Source organism: Dromiciops gliroides, chromosome 2 (genome assembly GCF_019393635.1).
Source record: "Dromiciops gliroides isolate mDroGli1 chromosome 2, mDroGli1.pri, whole genome shotgun sequence".
Classification (NCBI taxonomy): Eukaryota; Metazoa; Chordata; class Mammalia; order Microbiotheria; family Microbiotheriidae; genus Dromiciops; species Dromiciops gliroides.
In genome coordinates, this window is record NC_057862.1 from 385,809,943 (window position 1) to 385,833,012 (window position 23,070).

The window sequence follows — 23,070 nt, forward strand, 5'->3', positions numbered from 1 at the left end:
CTAACCCTGATTCTGCCCTCTGAAGCCAATTATAACAAGTAAAATCTCTCTTCCAAGTGACAACAGGCAATATCTTAGAAAGCTCTAGAGTGTGAAATTTGGGGTACACATCTTGATTTTGCCACTTCTTGTCTTTGTGACCTTAGACAAGTCAATACACCTTTCTGAACCTCAGTCTCCTTATTAGTAAAATGAAAGTTTGGAACTATATTATTTCTACCAACTTTTCCAAATCTAAAATTCTGATCTCTAACCTTTAACTTGTAAAATAAGAATTGCTAGCATTTGTATAGCACTTTCATGTTAGCAAAGCATTTTCCATGTTATCTCATGATCCTCACAACTCTGTAAACTAGGTGCTATGACTTTCCCCATTTCCAAAGGGAGGCTTAAAGAGCTGGTGATTTGCCCAGGGTTACACAGCTATTAAGTATTTGAGGTATGGGACTTCAAATCCAACACTGTATTGAGTCACCTGTCTCTCCTAAGTCTTTTCTTCTCCAATTCTTTTCACTGATTCTTGGCATAGTTTGGAAGTCCTACCCTATTCTGGGCTCCCTCTTCTGGAGAAATTTAGCAATGTTTAGCAATGTTCCTTTTAGCTGTGAGGCCCTTATCCAGGACAATGGGAAATGGTACTTGCCAGTGTGGAAGGCACCGATAGTATCTTTGAGGAGATGACAGAAAGTGAAAGAAAGAGAGGGAATGAATTTGTGTAGGCAGCATTAATAATTAGTATTTTTCCAGCTGCTAGAGATAGAATAATGTTTCATTCTTCGGGTTTTCTTTTCTTTGTCTTTCTCTATTCTTTCCCTTCTTCTTTCTCTTTCTATTCCTCCTACATTAAAGAAAAATTCTTCTTTCATCTTTCTTTCAAAGCAAGGTTGTGTCACATTGGAAAGACCCCTGAACTGAATTCAGGAAGATCCGAGTTCAAGTCACCATTTTGCTATCTATGAATGAGTGACCATAGGGTAAATCACTTAGTTTCTCTGAGCTTCAGCCTCCTCATTTGTAAATAGCAGGGGTGGGGATTTGAGATTGGACTAGATGATCTTTCTATTTCCTTATGGCTCTACATTCCAGGATCACTAAGTGATCTTTCTAGCTTTTATACTCTCTCATTTTATGATTCCATTATAATTATCTTTCACCTCTTCCACTTCTTACCCCAACTCATCATTCTTTTTGAAGCATTTACACCTTTCAGGGTAAGTCACATGGATGTGGCTATACCTTGTCTCACATTTTGTGATGCTGGCTTGGATAAATCTAATTGTCCCCAAAACTCCCCAAACATTCTACATTTGATCTTATGGAAACAAAAATGACCTCCTACTGAGGAGTCTTCCCAGGGCCTCCTTCATGTCCCTGTTTCTCAGGCTATAGATAAAGGGATTCAGCATGGGAGTCACCACAGCATACATTACAGCTGCCAATCTATTTTTTCCATCTGAGTCTGCCTCAAAGGGAATGAAATACACCCCAATGGCAGCCACATAGAACAGGCAAACAGCAGTGAGGTGAGAGCCACAGGTGGAGAAGGCTTTGCATTTTCCCTTCACTGAAGGCACACGGAGTATGATGGTAACAATGCGAATATAGGAAATAAGGATCATCAGGGGAATCAGGATGGTTAAGGCTCCACCCCAGTACATGAGCACATACTGGTTGGCATAAGGTTGGGAGCAGGAAAGTTTCATCAAAGGGAGGAGTTCACAGAAGAAGTGGGGGATAGAATTAGCATCACAGAAGGGTAATTGAGCGAGGAGGATAGTGTGAGTTAAGGAATATAAGTGAGCCAGGACCAGTGAGCCAGCAACCAGCAGGAAACAGCGTTGGGGACTCATGAGAATAGTATAATGGAGAGGGTGACAGATAGCCACAAGTCGGTCATATGCCATAATCCCTAGGAGAAAGACATCCAATCCAATGAACCATAGGAAGAAGAAGATCTGAGCAAGACACCCACCATAGGGGATAGTCTGGCTGTGAGTCTGAATGTTGAACAACATCTTGGGCACTGTGGTGGAAGACAAGCACACATCAGTAAAAGAGAAGTTGGCCAAAAAGAAATACATAGGAGTGTGGAGGCGGGAGTCAAAGCAAATAGCCAACATGATGAGGAGGTTCCCCACTACTGTAACAAGGTATATGGTCAGGAATAGGCCAAAGATAATCAACTCTTGCTCCAGATGCTGAGAGAGCCCGAGGAGGAGAAATTCAGAGACTCTTGTCTGGTTTCCTCTGTCCATTTTTCTGGTACAACTGAGGAAAGGAGAGGCAGGACATCATAATAACAATTTATATTTATCAAGCATCAAGAGGAACTTTAAAATACAAAATGCTAGAATACAGAATGTTTCCAAGGGGAGAACCTTCAAACATGGAATGTCATATTCATAAGACAGAATGTTGGGGCTGAAGGGAACTTTAGGGAGTAGAACATAGAATGTTATAACTAGAAATGATTATAAATAAAATACTGGAGCTAAAAAAACCCCTCTAGAATATAGAAAATCAGAGCTAGACAGGAGGGACCTTAGAGAACATCTACTACAAGTCCTAGACTTCACCTTTCCACCATTTGTTTCCAAAGCAAGAAGTTTGCATTTTTTTTCTATTGAAAATGAAAATAATTTCATGGGTACCTGTTATTAATAATAGTTGGTATTGGCAGAGTACTTAAAGTTACAAAACGCATACTTTACATCCATTCTTTCATTAGTATCTCACAACCACTCTTTGAGGTAAGTAGGTAGGGTCCACATGGTCAATCAATCCCATTGTACATATAAGGAAACTGAGGTAGAGGTAAAGTGACCTTCAAAAGGTCACACAGTTTATAAGAGATAAAGCTGGTACTAGAGTCTGTCTTTGTGGGACAGATGGATAGTCTAGTGCTTTCCACAAAACCTTACTGCCTCCAGTCAATCAATCAGTCAGTCAGTTAATTAGTAAGCATTTATTAAGAGCCATGTTTAAGAATATGTACCAGGCAGCAAGGAATTGGAAGTTGAGGGGGTGCCCATCAATTGGGGAATGGCTGGACAAGTTGTGGTATATGAATACAATGGAATACTATTGTGCTGTAAGAAATGATGAGCAGGAAGAGTTCAGAGAAACCTGGAGGGTCTTACGTGAGCTGATGATGAGTGAGATGAGCAGAACCAGAAGAACATTGTACACAGTATCATCAACATTGAGTGTTGACCTACTGTGATGGACTATATTCTTCTCACCAATGCAATGGTACAGAAGAGTTCCAGGGAACTCATGATAGAAGAGGATCTCCAAATCCAAGAAAAAAAAAGAAAGAAAGAACTGTGGAGTATAGATGCTGATTGAACCATATTATTTCTTTTGTTTTGGGTGCTGTTGTTTTTTTTTTCTATTTTGAGGTTTTGCATCACTGCTCTGATTCTTTCTCTTGTAACAGGATTAATGCAGAAATAGGATTAATGTTATTATGTGTATATATATATGTGTGTGTATATATATATATCTATATGTATATGTATAGATATATATAGATATAACCTATATCAGATTACCTGCTGTCTAGGGGAGGGGGGAGGGAGGGGAGGGAGGGGAGGGAGGGAGGAAGAAAAATCTGAAAGTGTAAAGCATGTATAAACAAAAGTTGAGAACTATCTTTACATGTAACGGAAAAAATAAAATATCTCAAAAAAAAAAAAAAAAAGAATATGTACCAGGCACTGTGCTAGACCATAGAGAAATAGTCTGACCATAGGATGTTTATATTCTATCAATGGATATAACATTTATGTGTGTGTGTGTGTGTGTGTGTGTGTGTATAAAATAAATCCAAGGTAGTTGAGATGCTAGCAGGGGAGGGTGGGGATGGGGGGAATCTGGAGGTGGTGCTTAATCTAAGATTTCTTCAAATCTCAGAAGTCCTAAAAGATGGAAGTGAGGAAGGAATGCATTCCAAGCATAAGCTGTGGACAGCCTGCCATTCAATTTGTATCTTCCTTGGCCCACTTAGGACAGTACTCTGCACATACTATGCATTTAGTAATTGTTGAATTACTACCCTTAGTTTTTAAAGTAAGGACAGTAAATGAACATGGAATCACAGAATCATGCCTGCCCCAAGACATGTCTATTGGATGTAGAAGATTCTGACATTTATTTCATTAGAATCAGAACACTTGAGGTTGAATCTTGTCTCCACTATTTACCAGCTTCATGACCTTGGCTAAGGAATTTCCTCATTTTCTTATCCATGATAAAAGGATATAAGGATTTGCTCTAATAGCTAACAGGTTTTTCATGAGAATTAAATGAGATAATGTATATGAGGTGCTTTGAAACCTAGGTGCTAAACAAATTTAAGTTATTTCTATCATGATGTCCAGGTGCTCAAAAAATACATGTTATTATCTTTACACTATCCCTGCTAGGTGGTGTCTAGATTCTGTTTAAAGACTTCCAAAAGCAGACCATTTAACTTTTCAACAGTTCTGATCATTAGAAAAATTTAAGTATTAAGTTTTAATTACACTAAACCAAATTATGCTTCCCCAAAACATTGCCCTCATGTCTTCCCTCTAAGTACAAGAAGTATAAATTGAATTCTTCCCCATAATAAAACTGTCAATACTTAAATACAATTATTTCCCCCATTCCCAATTTTTCATCCTCACTTTTTTAAACCATTCAACCATATGATATGGTCTCCAATTCCCATATCATCTTGGTCACCCTCCTCTAGAGAGTACACTCCAGGTTGTCTATGTCCTGCCTAATATGTGGCACCCAGCAATGAATGTAGCATATCAGATGTGGTCTGACTAGGACAGAGGACAGCAGGACTATCTCCTTATCCTTGTGGACACTCGAATGTCTCTTCATGCCTCCTTAGATTGCATGAGATTAAAATGAGATGAGCATTATCCAGGACTTACCCAGCTGCTCTGGGGCAATGTCTGATACTGTTCTTGGGAATGTCTCTCTTCTGGAGTAGAGAAGCTCCCAGAGATAAGCAACCTGAAGACTACTACGGGGCAGGCACCTGCTGATTCTGCACAAGGAATATTTACTGGCTTTACAGGCCCTGAGCTCCTCATTAAAGGCAAAAATGGAATAATTGCCTCCGAGTCCCTGGTGGGACATTGTTTCTTTTAGGTGAGATTCTTTTTCTGCATGAAGTTTTGGGAATATGTCCCATTACCCAGAGGCCTGGGGTGAGATTTTCTTGAACCATCTATTGGTACTTCATCTATTGGTACTCTTCAAACATAAGTTAAATGTGAGTATCAGAGATAATGGTTCATACTATTCACACAATCATAGAATTAGAGAATTGGGTGTGGACTTAGAGACCATCTGGTTCAACACATATATTCAAGACAACCCCACTATAATATAATAGCCAAAAAGACACACAGCCTCTGCGTAATCTTCAATGAGACAACCCATTCCACTTTTGCATAGATTTAAGTTCTAGAAAGCTTTTTTTGCTGACATCAATTCTATATATACTTCTTTGTAACTTCCACTCATTTTTTAACAAATTTGACTCAGCTTCCTATATATTTGAGTTGAGGCCTTTATCAGAGTAGTTTGTCCTTAAACATTTTTTTATATTACTTCAGTGTCTATGGTACCATTTAGCAAAATGTAGTTTCCCTGTTTATCTCTTTGAATTAGGTATTTTTGCTTTTGCTTTGTCTGAGATGGTGATTGCTACCTCTGCCTTTTTTTTTTTAACTTCAGCTGAAGGATAATAGTTTCTTTTTTCTTTTTTTTTTTCTTTTTTTGCAGGGCAATGGGGGTTAAGTGACTTGCCCAGGGTCACACAGCTAGTAAGTGTCAAGTGTCTGAGGCCGGATTTGAACTCAGGTACTCCTGAATCCAGGGCCGGTGCTTTACCACTGCGCCATCTAGCTGCCCCGGATAATAGTTTCTTTCTGTCTGCTTGAAGTATTTTTTCTTTGACTGGGGAGCTCTGGAATTTGGCTTTAATATTCCTAGGAATTTTCATTTTGGGGATCTCTTTCAGGAGGTGATTAGAGGATTCTTTTAATTTTATAATTTTACCCTCTGGATCTAAGATATCAAGGTCGTTTTCCTTGATAATTTATTTTTTAAAATCTTAATAGTACTTTTTTCCAGTTACATATGAAGATAGTTTTCAACATTTTTTTGTATAAGATTTTAGTTCTAAATTTTTCTCCCTCCCTCCCTTTCCTCCCCCCCCTCCCCAAGACAGAAAGCAATCTAATATAGGTTATATATGTACAACCACATTAAAGAAATTTCTGCATTAGTTATGTTGTGCAAGAAGAAACAGAACAAAAGAGGAAAACCTCGGGGCATCTAGGTGGTGCAGTGGATAAAGCACCAGCCCTGGATTCAGGAGGACTAGAGTTCAAATCTGGCCTCAGACACTTAACACTTACTAGCTGTGTGACCCTGGGCAAGTCACTTAATCCCCATTGCCTCTCATAACAACAACAACAACAAAAAAGAGTAGAAATAGTATGGTTCAATCTGCATTCAGATTCCACAATTCTTTTTTCTGGAAGTGGAGAGCATGAGTCCTTTGGAATTTTCTTTGATCATTGTATTGCATAATGTTGCTGTTACTGTGTACAATGTTCTTCTGGTTCTGCACACTTCACTCAGCATCAAGGCTTTCCAGGTTTTTCTGAAATCTACCTGCTCATCATTTCTTATAACACAATAGTATTACATTACATTCATATACCACAACTTGTTCAGCCATTCCCCAATTGATAGGCATCTCCTTGATTTCCAGTTCTTTGCCACCACAAAGAGAGCTGCTAGAAATGTTTTTGTACATGCGGGTCCTTTCTCCTTTTTTATGATCTCTTTGGGATATAAATGTAGTAGTGGTATTACTGGGTCAAAGGGTATGCACAGCCCCATAGTCCTTTGGGCATAGTTCTAAATTGCTCTCCAGAATGACTGGATCAGTTCACAACTCCACCAACAATGCATTAGTGTTCCAATTTTTCCACAGCTTCTCCAACATTTTTTCCCCCTTTTTTGTCATATTAGCCAATCTGATAGGTGTGAAGTGGAACCTCAGAGTTGTTTTAATTTGCATTTCTCTAGTCAATAGTGATTTAGAACATTTTGCATTTCATAATATTCTCTGTCTCTTGTTTGGTCATAAATTCTTCTCCTTTCCATAGATCTGAGAAGTAAATTATTCCTTCCTCTCCTAATTTGCCTATGGCATCACCCTTTATGTCTAAACCATGAACCTATTTTTACGTTATTTTTGGTATATGGTTTAAGATGTTGGTCTATGCCTAGTTTCTGCCATACTATCTTCCAGTTTTCCCAGAAATTTTTGTCAAATAGTGAGTTCTTATCCCAGAAACTGGAGTCTTCAGGTTTCTCCTGTACCTAACCTGTTTGACCACTCTATTTCTTAGCCAGTAGCAAATAGTTCTGATGACTGCTGCTTTATAGTATAGCTTTAGATTTGGTATGGCTAGCCCACCTTCCTGTGCATTTTTTTCATTATTTCCCTTCATATTCTAGACCTTTTGTTCTTCCAGATGAATCTTGTTATTATTTTTTCTAGCTGTATAAATTAATTTTAGGTAATCTGATTGGTATGGTACTGAATACATAAATTGATTAAGTAGAATTGTCATTTTTATTATATTAACTCAGCCTATCCATGAGCAATTGATATTTTTCCAATTATTTAGATCTGATTTTATTTGTGTGAAAAGTGTTTTGTAATTGTGTTCATATAGTTCCTGGGTTTGTCTTGGCAGGTAGACTCACAAATATTTTATATTGTCTACAGTTATTTTAAATGGAATTTCTCTTTCTATATCTTGCTGCTGAGCTTTGTTGGTCATGTATAGAAATGCTGATGATTTATGTGGATTTATTTTATATCCTACAACTTTGCTAAAGTTGTTCATTGTTTCAAGCAGTTCTTTAGTTGATTCTCTAGGATTCTCTAAGTATACCATCTTATCTGCAAAGAGTGATGGTTTTGTTTCCTCCATGCTTATTCTAATTTCTTCAATTCTTTTTTTCTTCTCTTATTGCTAAAGCTAACATTTCTAGTACAATATTAAATAATAGAGGCGATAATGGACATCCCTGTTTCACCCCTGATCTTATTGGGAATGCCTCTAACTTATCCCCATTACATATAATATTTGCTGATGGTTTTAGGTAGACACTGCTTATCATTTTAAGGAAAGCTCCATTTATTCCTATGCTCTGTAGTGTTTTTAGTAGAAATGAGTGCTGTATTTTGTCAAAAAGCTTCCTCTGCATCTATTGAGATAATCATATGATTTTGGTTAGTTTTCTTATTGATATGGTTGATTATGTTGATAGTTTTCCTAATATTGAACCAGCCCTGCATTCCTGGTATAAATCCCACCTGGTCATAGTGTATTATCCTAGTGATAAATTGCTATAATTTCCTTGCTAATATTTTGTTTAAAATTTTTGCATCAATATTCAATAGGGAAATTGGTCTGTAATTTTCTTTCTCTGTTTTGGCTCTGCCTGGTGTAGATATCAACACCATACTTGTGTCATAAAAGGAATTTGGTAGAACTACTTCTTCACCTATTTTTCCAAATAATTTATATAGTATTGGAATTAATTGTTCTTTAAATATTTAGAAGAATTCACTTGTAAACCCATTTGGCCTTGGAGATTTTTTTCTTAGGGAATTCATTGATGACTTGTTATTTCCTCTTCTGTTAATCTGGGCAATTTATATTTTTGTAAATATTCATCCAATTCATTTAGATTGTCAAATGTATTGGCATACAGTTGGGCAAAATAGCTTCTAATTATTGCTTTAATTTCACTTCATTGGTGGTGAATTCACCACTTTCATTTTCGATACTGGTAATTAGTTTTTCTTCTTTCCTTTTTTAAATCAAATTAACCAAATTTTTAACTATTTTATTGATTTTTTCATAAAACCAGCTTTTAGTTTTATTTATTAATTATATAGTTTTGTTACTTTCAATTTTATTACTCTGATTTTTCAGAATTTCTAATTTAGTATATAATTGGAGATTTTTTATTTATTTTTCTAGCTTTTTAGTTGCATACCCAATTCATTGATCTCCTCTTTCTCTATTCATGCAAGGATTTAGAGATATAAAATTTCCCCTACGAACTGCTTTGACTGCCTCCCATAAATTTTGATATGTTTTCTCATTGTTGTCATTCTCTCTGATGAAGTCACTGATTGTTTCTATAATTTGTTGTTTGACACACTCATTCTTTAGGATGAGATTATTTAGCTTCCAATTAATTTTCAGTCTCCTTTATTACATGTAATTTTTATTGCATCATGATCTGAAAGGAATGCAATTACTAATTCTGCCTTTCTACATTTGACTGTGAGGTTTTTGTGCCCTAATACATAGTCGATTTTTGCATATTTGCCATGTACTACTGAGAAAAAGGGTATATTCCTTTCTATTCCCATTTAATTTTCTCCAGAGGCCTATCATATCTAACTTTTCTAAAATTGTATTCACCTCGTTAACTTCTATCTCATTTATTTTGTGGTTAGATTTATCTAGTACTGAGAGGGGGAGGTTAAGATCCCTCACTAGTATAGTTTTGCTGTCTATTTCCTCTTGTAACTCATTTAACTTCTACTCTAAGAATTTGTGTGTATATGCTTAGTATTAATATTACTTCATTGTCTATTATACCTTTTAGCAAAATGTAGTTTTCCTTCCTTATCTCTTTTAATTAGATCTATTTTTGCTTTTACTTTGTCCAAGATAAGGATTACTACTCCTGTGGTTTTTTTTTTTTTACTTCAGCTGAAGCATAATAGTTTCTGCTCCGACCTTTTACCTTTACTCTGTGTGCGTCTCTCTGCTTCAAAAGTGTTTCTTTTAAACAACATATTGTAGGATTCTGGTTTTTAATCCACTCCAATATTCACTTCCATTTTATGGGAGAGTTCATCCCACATTCACAGTTATGATTACTATGTATTTCCCTACATCCTATTTTCCCCTTTGTTTATACTTTTCTTTCTTCTTTCACCCTATTCCTCTTCAATAGTATTTTGCTTCTGACTGCTTCCTCCCCAATCTGCTCTCCCTTTTATCAGCCCCCCCCCACCCTTTTCTCTCCCCTTTCTTCCCATGCTTCTGCCCTCCCTTCTATTAATGCCTGCCTTTCCCCTTACCCTTCTACTTCCCTAAAAGGTAAGCTAAATTTCTTTATCCAAATGAGCGTGTATGTTATTCCCTCTTTGAGTCAAATCTGATGAGAGTAAAGTTGAAACAATGCTCACCCCTCCCTTCTTTCCCTCTATTGTAATAGGGTTTTTGTGCCTCTTCATGTGATATAATTTACTGCATTCCACCTCCCCTTTCCTCTTCTCCCCATATCCTTTTTTTTTTGCCTTTTAATATTCTTTATATCATCACATCAGTCAATTTATACCTATGCCCTTTATGTATACTTCTATCTGCCCAAATAGAGATGCAGTTCTCAAGAGTAGCAAGTATTATCTTCCCATGTAGGGATATAAACAGTTTAACCTTATTGAATAACTATTTTTTCCTGTTTACCTTTTTATACTTCTCTTGAATCTTGTATTTGAAGGTCTAATTTTCTGTTCAGTTCTGCTCTTTTCATCAGGAAACCTTGAAAGTTCCCTATTTCATTGAATGTCTATCTTTTCCCGTGAAAGATAATGCTCAGTTTTGCTGGGGAGTTGATTCTTGGTTGTAATCCAAGCTCCTTTGCTTTCTGGAATATCACAAGCCTTCTGATCCTTTAATATTGAAGCTGCTAGGTCCAGTGTAATCCTGACTGTGCCTCCATGATATTTAAATTGTTTCTTTTGGGCTGCTTACAATATTTTCTCCTTCACCTGATAATTCTGGAATTTGACTACAATATTGCTTGGATTTTTCCTTTTGGGGTCACTTTCAGTAGGTAATTGGTGGATTCTTTCAATGACTATTTTATCCTCTGATTCTGTGATATCAGGATAGTTCTTGATAATTTCCTGAAATATAGTATCTAGACTCTTTTTTTGATCATGGCTTTCAGGTAGTCCAATAAGTCTTAGATTATCTCTCCTGGATCTATTTTCCAGGTCAGTTGTCTTTCCGATGAAGTATTTCACATTTTTTTTTCAAGTGACTAAATCATTTATTTGGATTTTAAATTTTAGGGAATGTGTTCAGCTGCTCAAGCAGTTTCTTTTGCTCCTGTCCTAGGGCTTGTATCTGGGCTCTTCCCCATTCGATTTGGCTCTGGAACCCAGCAATCTCCCCAGCCATCAACAGAGCTGGAAAGTATAGAACAGGAGTGGGGAGGAAGATGCATGGAGGGGAAAGAAGGATAGTTAGTTAAAGGCAGGCAGCATTTCCTGATACCTGCCTCCCTAGAAACAAAGGAAAATCAAGAAAGGAAGTAATGAAATCCGAGAGCACAAGGGAAGGTCTGTGGAGTGTCTTTCACACTCTACTGCAGAGAGAGTCTACTCAAAGAGAACTCTGGGGGAAAAGGTTGTTGGGCTCCCCTCAAATGAAAAGGCAATCCAATTTTTTGGGTCCTCTGTGATGAGTAAAATCTAATGTGTGGTCACCTTTTTCCTGTCCCCAGTATGGGAGAAAACTAGCTAGGGTTCACTTATAAATTAGAAGTGTTAGCACCAGTTTTGGGCATTAAGCATTTATTAGTGAAAAAGAGAACACTTGGGTCAGAAAACAAAACAAAAAAAACCCTATCTCTCCTATAGGAGAGATAAGGGTTCAACCTGATCGGCTTCTTCTCCCAAGTCCTCCATCATGAGCTGTTCAGGACCCTAACTGTGAGAGGAAACAACGCTTCCCACTTCCTGCCTCCCTCCCCTGGAAGAGGTTGTCCTTCAAGCTGATTGGTCAGCATCACCCAGATCCCTTGGTTCACTGGATTTGAGGGTGGTCTCACTGTTGAGTTCAAAGTCCTTAGCTTCTGAGAACAATACCCTATTCAGGGCTGGCCAGGGGTGGTTTCAGTTTAATTAACTTTAAGTAGGTTAATCAGCAAAGTCAATCACCCTCAGTCAGTCTCACTTAATTCAATTAATCTAGATTAATTTCCTCTGGTTGGGGCCTTTGGGCATCAACAAAAGCTCATTATTTCTTACACCTCCCTTAGGGTGGCTCACCTGCCAGGAAACTTCCCTGGGCAACAAGATCTTGTCTGGGATCCAGTCAGGGGTTCTGCTTGGGAGATGCCAAGATGGTGGGTGTCAGTAGTCTAACATCCCCCCTTCCCCCAAGGCTGCAGCCGCCTCTGAAGCAAGGGAGAAAACAAACTCAGACTCTGGTTCCCCATAGTCAATCACACCTTGGGCCTCCTTGGGTCTCAAGGCCTTTGGGGACCCAGGTCTAGTGACAATCATATGGAACTTGGGCCAACCAAGATCAGACTCACTGAGGAAGGGGATTCAGAGTCGGGGCACAAGTCACCCCTTCCCTCTGAAGGTGACCTGACTTCCTCAGCTGACCTGGTGCAGGCCCGGAAGAGGGGAGCCATAGTGAGGGGGCTGACAGCCAGCCTTGGCACCCACAGCACAGCAAGCTGTGGAGAGGGAGAACCAGCCCTCAAGCTTAAGGTCAGGGCTGGAAAAGGGGCCTGGACTGCACTTCCCTCCCATGTCCCCATGTCCCCATGTCCTGACCCTACCTTAGTCTCCCCCCTCATGACCAGCCTTGCACTTCTTCCACTTGGGCATTCAGTGCCACCCATTTTCCTTCCAGCTGCTCAAGTTCCAGGAGTAGCTGCACAAGGCACACATTAAGCTGGGCACCCAAAGCTCACAAGGCCCCGACCCCAGAGGCTGCCACTGCCACCCCAAGCTCTTCCTGCCTTGGGGCCCTGCCGCTGCCATTGCCCAGGAGGCTGCCGGGACTTTATATTTCACAATTTTCTTCTATTTTTTTCATTCTTTTGATTCTGTTTGACTGATTCTTGGTATCTCATGGAGTCATTAGTTTTCATTTCCCCAATTCTAATTTTTAAGGCATTATTTTCTTCAGTAAACTTTTGCACCTCCTTTTCCATTTGGCCAATTTTTTCCCCATTTGGCAAATTGTATTTTTTAAGGAATTGTTTTCTTCGGTCAATTTTTGTGCTTCTTTTTCCAAGCTGGTGACCCTTTTTTCATAATTTTCTTATGTGACTCTCATTTCTCTCACTTCTTTTCCCATTTTTTTCTTCTACCTCTCTTATTTGATTTTTTAAATCCTTTTTGAGCTCTTCCAAGAAGGCTTTTTGGTCTTGAGATCAATTCATCTTCCCCCTTTGAGGCTTTACATGAAGACATTTTGACAGTATTGTCTTCATCTGAGTTTGTGTTTTAGTCTTCCCTGTCACCATAGAAGCTCTCAATGGTAAGAGTCCTTTTTATTTTCTTACTCATATTTTAGCTTTTTTTTTTTTTTAACTTTTAAATCTGAGATCTGCTCCTGGGGCACAGAGGCCACTGTTGCAAGCTTCTTGTGCTGGGGGATAGGGGCCTGATCAGTGGCTTTCTGCTCTGAGACCTCTGTGGATTTTGGATTCCTCACCTTTGGGCTTGCTCCATGAGTTCACATGGCTTGGCCTAGTCTTGCCTGTCCTGTGGATGGTTCTCTATCTGGCATTTTGCCCTCTCAGCCAGGGCTGGGGGATCTCACAACTGGCCTGCTGCACCACCAGCCTGCTGAGCCAGGACCAAGGGGCCTAAGCTGCTGATCTGTGAGGTGGCCAAGAGTCTCCTGCTGAGTTCCCCAGACATCCTCCTTGCTGAGCTGAGCTGCACTGTGCTCCACTTTTTTTTTTGCCCAAGTGAGACTGACCTTTCCTGAAGTCTTCTAAATTTTCTCAAGTTAGAAGATTGTGTCTCTCTGTCTTTTTGTAGGTTCTGTAGCTCCAAAATCCATTTGGAGGCTTGATTTAATGTTGTTTCTGAGGGAAACTCGGGAGAGTTCAGGCAACTTCCTGACTTCTTTCTGTCATCTTGGCTCCACCTCCTGATAATTTCTTGAAGTATGATATCTAAGCTATTTTTTTTTTGATCATGGCTTTTAGGTAGTCCAATAATTCTTAGTTACTTCTCCTAGATCTGATTTAGTTGTTTTTCCAATGAGATATTTCACATTTTCTCCTCTTTTTTCATTCTTTTGGCTTTGATTATTTCTTGTATCTCATGGAGATATTAGCTTCCACTTGTCAAATTCTAATTTTTAGAGAATTATTTTCTTCAGTGAACTTTTGGGTCTCTTTTTCCATTTGACCAATTCTGATTTTAAAGAGTTCTTTTCTTTTTTTTTTTTAAAGTGAGGCAATTGGGGTTAAGTGACTTGCCCAGGGTCACACAGCTAGTAAGTGTCAAGTGTCTGAGGCCGGATTTGAACTCAGGTACTCCTGAATCCAGGGCCGGGGCTTTATCCACTGCACCACCTAGCCGCCCCGAGAGTTCTTTTCTTCAGTGATTTTTGTGCTTCTTTTACCATTAGGCCAATTATTTTTTTGAGCTGTTATATTCTTCAGTATTTTTCTGCCTCTTTTACCCAGCTGTTAATTCTCTTTTCATAATTTGCTTGCATCAGTCTCACTTCTTTTCCTAATTTTTTCCTCTCACACTGTTATATGAATGAATAAATTAAAATAATAGCCACTCCCTTAGACACTTAACACTAGTTGTGTGACCCTGGGCAAGTCACTTAACCCCAATTGCCTCACAAAAATAATAATAATAATATTAATAATAGACACTCCCTTTCCTATAGCACCTTAAGACTTACAAAAGACTTATATTACAACAACCCTCTGAGGAGGCCCAACAATAATTGTCCACATTTTATATACCAGGCACTTGTTTTAAAGAGTATCCTCATTTTAGAGATGAGGAGGATGAGACCCAGAAAAGAGAAGTGATGTCCCCAAGGTAACACAGGTCCCAAATAACAGAGAGAGGATTTAAACTCAGATCTTTTGATGCCAAGTCCTAACACTAAATCATACAGTCATACATACAGTTAATAAGTATTAGAGATGGAATTCTACTTATATCTTCTGGCCAGATCAATGCTATTTTCACTACACTTTAATAAAACCATTGCCTACTTCCTGAGGTTATGAGTTCACAGGAAAAGTTTCATCAACAAAAATAATAACTAATAGAGAGAGATTTAAGGTTTAGAAAACACTTTTTTCCCACAACCCTGTGAAATAGGTAAAGAAAGTATTACAACTCCCATTTGACAGATGGCAATATTGAGGCTTAGGTAAAATAACCTACCAAGGGACACACATCTACTAAGTAGCTATGACTTGTACAGCTCTTCTGAATAAAAGTACATAGACTATGGGGCAGCTAGATGGCACAGTGGATAAAGCACTGGCCCTGGATTCAAGAGGACCCGAGTTCAAATCCAGCCTCAGACACTTGACATTTACTAGCTGTGTAACCCTGGGCAAGTCACTCAACTCTCACTGCCCTGCAAAAAAGAAAAAAAAAAGTATGTGGACCTAATGTTCCACTCCATGATGCTGCCACTCAGGATCAGCCTGACACAAGTTACATTTGCTCTCTGGTTGCTTTTTGCCTTACACATTCTTGGGCAGATTGATTAGGACTGGACTGATTTGAAGATCAAAATTCTGGATGATATAGACCTTCCTTGGCAGGGAAGAAGATATAAAAATAGTCCCAAGAGGTCCAACACATGATGATAGGCATGTTAATCAATTAGTTACCATAGACTTCCATTGTACTATAAAAATGAGGAAATGTGTGACTTATAAAAGACAAAGGAAGCCCTAATGTCAGGTAAGAAGAACCAGAACACACTATACTATAATATCAATATTAAGCAGCTTACCGCCTCTGTCATCTCCACTCTCTCACTTATCTTCAGTCTTTATCTCCTGGCTACTTCCCTTCTCCCTGTAAACATGCCTATGTCTCTCTTCATCATCAAATAAACCTCATTTGATCCATCCATCCCTGCTGGTCATCATCCCATATCTCTTCTTCCTTGTGTAACTAATTTCCTTGAGAAGACCACTTACAATATGTACCTCCATTTCCTTTCCTCTCACTCTCAAGAATTCTTAACTCTCCATCATCTGACTTTTCACTTCATCATTTAATTAAAACTGCTTGTTCCAAAATTACTCATGATCTCTCCCTTTTTGGGGGGTGGGGCAGTGAGGGTTAAGTGACTTGCCTAGGGTCACACAACTAGTAAGTGTCAAGTATCTGAGGCCGGATTTGAACTCAGGTCCTCCTGAATCCAGGGCTGGTGCTCTATCCACTGTGCCACCTAGCTCCCCCTCTCCCCTCATGATCTCTTAATGGCCAAATCTAATATAATGGTTTTTCTTAATCCTCATCTTCCTTGATTTCTCTACAGTCTTTGATGCTGTCAATCACCCTCTTCTCCTTGATACCCTCTTCTCTCTAGGTTTTCATAACACTACTCTGTCTTCATTCTTCTCCTACCTGTCTGATCACTCCTTTTCAGTGTTCTTTGTTGGATATTCAACCAAGTACTTCCTGCTAACCATGTGTGTCCTAGACTTGCCTTTTCTTCTCCCTCTATACTATTTCACACGGTGATCTTATCAGCTGCCATAGATTCAATTATCATCTCTATGCTAATGAGTCTCAAATGACTGGACTATTACATTAGCCCACTCATTTGTCTTCCTGCCACAAGTCTCTCCCCACTCCAATCTATCCTCCACTCAGATGTCGAGGATATTCCCAAAACATAGGTTTGACCACGTCACCCCTCTACTCAATAAACTCCAATTTCTCCCTGTCACCACCAGGATCAAATATAAAATCCTTTGGCATTCAAAGTTCTTCATAACCTGCCCCCCCATGACCTTTCTGATCTTCTTACATCTTAAGTGCTCTCCCACATACTGTTCAATTTGGTGATACTAATCTCTTTACTATTCTTCAAGCAAGATACACCATCTCCCAACTTTAAGCATTTTTAGTGACTGTCACCCCATGCATGGAATACTCTCGTTATCTCTGCCTCTGGCAGAGAAACCATTCCAAATGACTTTTAATTCTAGAGTCTTCTTTGAGTTGATTATTCCCATTTGTCTTATATATAACTTGTTTGTATATTCTTGTTGTTTAGTTGTTTCAGTCACGTCCAACTCTTCATGACCCCATCTGGGGTTTTATTGGCAAAGACACTGGAGTGGTTTGCCATTTCCTCCAGGTCATTTTATTGATGAGGCAACACGGTAAAGTGACTTGCCCAGGGTCACACAGCTAGTACAAGTATCTGAGGTCACTTTTGAATTCAGGTATTCCTGAATCCAGGCCTAGTACTTTATCCACTGTGCCACCTAGCTACCCTTGTTTGTATATAGTTTTCTACATTCTCTCCCTCATTTGGCTTGCCACTCCTTAAGAGCAGAAATTGTCTTTTGCCTTTCTAGGTATTCCCAGTCCCTGGAACATCATAATCACTTAATAAATGTTTATTGATTGACTGACTATAAAAATGAACAACTTTGAGGACTCTTCTAAACTGATGATGAATGAAATAAGCAGAACCAGGAGAACTATTTATACAATAAAAACACTGTAAAAAATAAACAATTTTACCTAACCAATCCATATATGCAATGTTATCCCAAATAAATTATTAGAAATTATTTTACTGAGTTAGAAAAAATAATCACAAAATTCATTTGGAAGAACAAAAGGAAAGGAATTTCAAAGAAACTAGAGGTTAAAGGAAGGAGATTAGCAGTATGAGACAAACTATATAATAAAGTGAGAGCATTGTTGAAGTGTAAAATGCATCATTTCAATTATTTTAAATTAAAATTGTCTTGTACAAATAAAACCAATGTAGACAAGAATAGAATGAATGTAGAAAATTTGCCTGAGGGTGGGGGGAACCTTCATAGACAATCTCTTAGGATGTGATTGTGTTGGAATACTATGGATCATACATCTAGACCTAGAAGGGACCTCCAAGGTCATATAGTTCAATCACCTCATTTTAAAGGTAATGAAACTGAGGTCCAGAACCATTAAGCAACTTATCCAAGGTCACACATAGAAAGCTTTTACTCCTGCAACTGATAATGACTGTTTTCAGGACTAGAGTTAGGAATCTGGTGTGGGGAAGGCAGGGAGAAGGCATGAATGAAGATAGTGAAGAACTTGTGTGGTGGACCCTGGACCAGGCAAGATAAGGTAAATGCTCACCAGTCAGAGCCTGAGGTCACAGGGCTGGGAGCCTGGGTTCTGGTACAAGGTGGAGGCTGGAGAGCAGGTGGCTGACCATGGAGATCTGAAGCTTCCAGGTCCTTCAAATTGAGACTGTATCCTACTCACTGACCTTGTCTGCTTTGATTCTTGGACTCATATGTTCCTTTCACTTCAGATTTTTGGAGTGACTCCATATGTAGATAAGACCTCAACCTTCAGGGCAGCTAGGTGGCACAGTGGATAGAGCACAGGTCCTGGAGTCAGGAGGACCTGAGTTCAAATCCAGCCTCAGATACTTGACACGTACTAGCTGTGTGACCCTGGGCAAGTCACTTAACCCCAATTGCCTCACAAAAAAAAAAAAAAAGACATCAACCTTCCACCAATGCAGGATTCAGGTATATCAAGCAGAGGACTTGTCACAAGCTTTCCTGCTCCCCTTTTCTTCTTCATTTTTAGACCTGTATCAAAGAGAAGGGAAAGACTTGAGGGAGGGAGACCAATTGGAAGATTATTGTAATAATTTCAGGCAAAAGGTGATGATTCCAGTTAAATCCAGCAGCTGGAAGTAAAGAGGATCTTCACAACTTTATGTCTAGTAGTACATAGTGGGTGCTTAATAAATATTAATTGATTGACAGACAGTATAGCAATTCCTGGAAGTGAACTGCAGAAATCACAGGACCAGTGGAGCAATGCTCAGCAATAGCCATGCATGACCAGCAGAGGGCATAAGACCAACAAAGATCATGCAAGGCTAAAGTATTACAATAACATCACTAGAATATATCAGCAGCATTTTAGAAACAAAAGCTAAAAGTACCCTTTCCATTCATGTACCCTAGCCACCCATATGCCCATGCCCACTATTCCCACTGCTGGATAGGAAGATACTAGGATGAGAGAGAGAGAGAGAGAGAGAGAGAGAGAGGACGAGGAGGATGAGAAGACAAAAAAAAATCACCTTATCAAAGCACAAGATCGTTCCTGAGGCTGAGTACAAGTTTCTGGTAGGAAGGAAACACGGATAAAGGCTTGACTAGAAGCAGAGTAGTTTGGGAATTTTGGCCAGGGAAAACATCTGTGTTTGTGGAACTGTGTGCTCCCAAGCTTATGAAGAAGTTTATTGCTACTTAATAATAGTAGCTAATATTTACATAGTGCTTAAAGCATGGCAAAGTCTTACTGTCTTTGCTCCAATACTTAGCGTGGTGTTTTGTGCATAACATGTCATCAATAAATGTCCACTGAATCAAATTGAACAGTGCTATAAAAATGGTGGGAGAAATTAGGTAACTCAGAGGTCAAAATTTTGCCCCAGAAACTTTCCAAAAAAATGAATTCCAGAAGGATGGGGACTGAAGATCCTCTAGTTTCCCCCTTCAATTTTCTACTTCCCACAAAAACTATGATTCTGAATATGATTGTTGTTGTTCAGTCATTTCTATTGTGTCCAGCTCTTCATGACCTATGTGGTATTTTCTTGGCAAAGATATTGTAGTGGTTTGCCATTTCCTGCTCCAGCTCATTTATGAATGAGGAAACGGAGGTAAATGGGGTTAAGTGACTTGCCCAGGATAACACAACTAAGTGTCTAAGGTCAAATTTGAACTCAGCTCTTCCTGACTTCAGGCCTGGCATTCTATCCACTGTACCACTAAGTTTAATATGATTAAGTCTAATAATAGAAATTATTTGCAATTTAAATTATATCTATTTCAAGGCTTTTGAAGCAAATTCCCCACAACTATTGAGGTTTGCATTTTCTCCATCAAGTATTACTACTGGGTTTGATAGACTAAGGTACTGACTGATTTGTTCATTTCTTTTTTTATTTTTATTTTTTATTTTTTTTAGTGAGGCAATTGGGGTTAAGTGACTTGCCCAGGGTCACACAGCTAGTAAGTGTTAAGTGTCTGAGGCTGGATTTGAACTCAGGTACTCCTGACTCCAGGTCCGGTGCTCTATCTACTGCAACACCTAGCTGCCCCAATTTGTTCATTTCTAAACTTAAAGAAAACTCTACACAGGACTAGAATGTGGCAGCATCAGAAGAGAACTAAATTGAAAGGAAGAAACTTCATTCTAGTGGTGGCTCCCATGGACTAACTATGCAATATTAGGGTAGTAACTTTCCCTCTTTGGGTCTCAGTTTCCCCTCTATAAAATGACTAAATGGACTAAATGATCTCTAAGGTGCTATTCACCTATGATTCTTGTGATTTATATAGTATATATATATTGAAGTAATTTTAGTTAAGATTTTGTCAGAGAAGTTTTGCAATAATATGTCATGAGGCAGTATGGTAGAGTTTTGGCCTTCAAGTCAGAAAGATCCTGACTCTGACACATAGGAGCTCAGCTTCCAAGGGTCATCACCTGACCTCCCAATGTCCCCAAAAGTTTATCTTCATCACTAGAGGAATTTTCTAGTAGTTTTCCAAACAGAAAAAAAATTAGAGAGTTGAACCAAAGAGGAAAAAAGCCTGGTATATAGAAGGTCTGCATTTCCACTATAAGGCTTTCATTTTACATATTAAAATAAAAATGAGACTCAGAAGGATAAAGTTATTGACCCAAAGTGTTACAGCTGTGTTCTGACTCTAATCTCTCTCTTTCTACTATAGCACAGTGTCTCACATGCCTTATCCAAATGCTTTATGAAATGAAATAATCATCTTTACAAAATTAGGTAATCATTTTGTAAAGCATTTGGGAGTTTCATTCCTGTGGAAAATATTACCCCCAATAGTTACACTATTTCTAGTTACAAAGTGATCCTTCAAGTATTGCACTGAACCCAATGGGAAGAGAACAGGCAGTGCTAAATAAATAATGGGAACAAAAAATTTATTATGATTATGAACAATTATGGATGTGATCTAAAACCAGGTTACTTGCTTGGTATTTCTGAAAGAAATTTACTGATAAAAATCTGCACAAATTCTTATTGGCCAACTTGATGAGACCCATGCATTAGATGGCTAATGAATCTTTTATATCATTACTAACAATTTTCTTTTCTCTTTCTTTCTTTTTTTTTCCTTTTTTTTTCCCTTTTTTTGGGGGAGGTGGGGCAATGAGGGTTAAGTGACTTGCCCAGGGTCAAACAGCTAGTAAGTGTGAAGTGTCTGAGGCCAGATTTGAACTCAGGTCTTCCTGAATCCAGGGCTGGTACTTTATCCACTGTGCCACCTAGCTGCCCCCTATTATTAATATTTCTTGAAAGGGAATATTTATAAAAGTACAAGTGATACATAAGGAAATAGATAAACAATGGGCATCAGTAGGCTGACACATTACAAACTTAAACATGAGAATCTTTATAAAAGACAGAGAAAAGGAAATGGGAGGAATACATTGGTTGATGTAAATTATATAAACCAAAAAATATTTAAAAATATATTTCTTTTATAATCATAAAAGTGTTTTATTATTTTCCAGTTACATATATAGTTTTCAACATTTGTTTTCATGAGATTTTTAGTTCCAAATTTTTCTCCCTCCCTCCCCAAGACAGAAAGCAATCTGATATAGGTCATACATGAACAATCACATTAAGCATATTGTAAAAGAAGAATCAGAACAAAAGGGGAAAACCTCAAAAAACAAAAACAAAAGAAGTAGAAACAAGATGGTTCAATCTGCATCCTGATTGCACAGTTCTTTTTTCTGGATTTGGAGAGCAATAAAATGTATTTCTTAAAAAGAGTGAAGGATGGGGCAGCTAGGTGACGCAGTGGATAAAGCACTCAGGAGGACCTGAGTTCAAATCTGGCCTCAGACACTTGACACTTAACTAGCTGTGTGACTTTGGGCAAGTCACTTAACCCCAATTGCCTCACCAAAAAAAAAAAAAAGTGAAGGATAATAAATAGGCAGCTGAGAGCTACACTGAGACCTAGAGAGGCTTTCAGGTGTAAGAGGAAGGCCTTCTGAGTTTAGGGTAGATTCACACAAGAAGACAAAGTGTGAATGGACAAAATGCCGATCCAATCCCAGGGAGAGACCAGAGAGAGCCCAGGATGATCGGAGGTGAAGAAGAAATGGTTCTCTTTTCTATTTGGCTCTGCTCTTTTGTTAAAGATAACAAATTTTGACCTAAACTGCCGAGCAAATTAGCATAGACTCTCTACTCAAAGATTGAAACTAAAGTAGGCTCAGCCTAAAAGATAGCAATCTGCTTAAAAAGGACAATAATAGCTCTCATCTATGTAGAGATTTAAAATTTACATAGCACTTTCCTCATAATGACACTACAAAGTAAGTGGTCTAAATATTGCTAACAGCATTTTACAGATAAAGTGTGTCCGTAATTCTTCATGACAGAGAAGTTGGTGATTAGGGTCATTGATTTGGAGTGAGAAGGGATATTAGAGGTTATCTAATTTAACCCTCTCATTTTCCAGATGAGGAACTGATGCCAAGAGAGCTTAGGTGACTTACCCAGGGTCACACAACTAATACTATAAGTTTCTATGGCATGATTTGAACCTCCTTTATCCTAACTCCAATTCCTTACTCTAGCACTCTATGCACTATAATTATTCATTATAAAAATAACATTTATATAGCATTTTAAAGTTTGTGGAGTGTTTTATATATATTATTTCATTTTATCCTCATTTGAGCCTCTGTAAAAAGAACTACCTCTAAATTCCAGGCTCGACTAGAAATATAAATGCAAGTGAGTTACTGTTATTACTTTACTGTATTATATACACTGTCAGTTTTTGCTTAATTGTTTTTCCTGATGACAAAAAAAAAAAGGTTCAATCTGGAGAGACAGGGCAGCTAGGTGGCGCAGTGGATAAAAG

At 38.4% G+C, this 23,070-nt stretch overlaps 1 protein-coding gene and 1 pseudogene across 1 annotated transcript; both read right to left on the reverse strand.

Annotated features, from left to right (window-relative positions):
- Window positions 1–1,313: 1,313 nt before the first annotated feature.
- LOC122738945 (olfactory receptor 1G1-like) lies at window positions 1,314–2,255 on the reverse strand. The gene has a single exon (XM_043980817.1). It carries the CDS (start codon window positions 2,253–2,255, stop codon window positions 1,314–1,316), a length of 942 nt encoding a protein of 313 aa, XP_043836752.1.
- An 8,934-nt stretch (window positions 2,256–11,189) lies between these two features.
- LOC122738946 lies at window positions 11,190–13,603 on the reverse strand (annotated as a pseudogene).
- Between the last annotated feature and the right edge of the window lie 9,467 nt (window positions 13,604–23,070).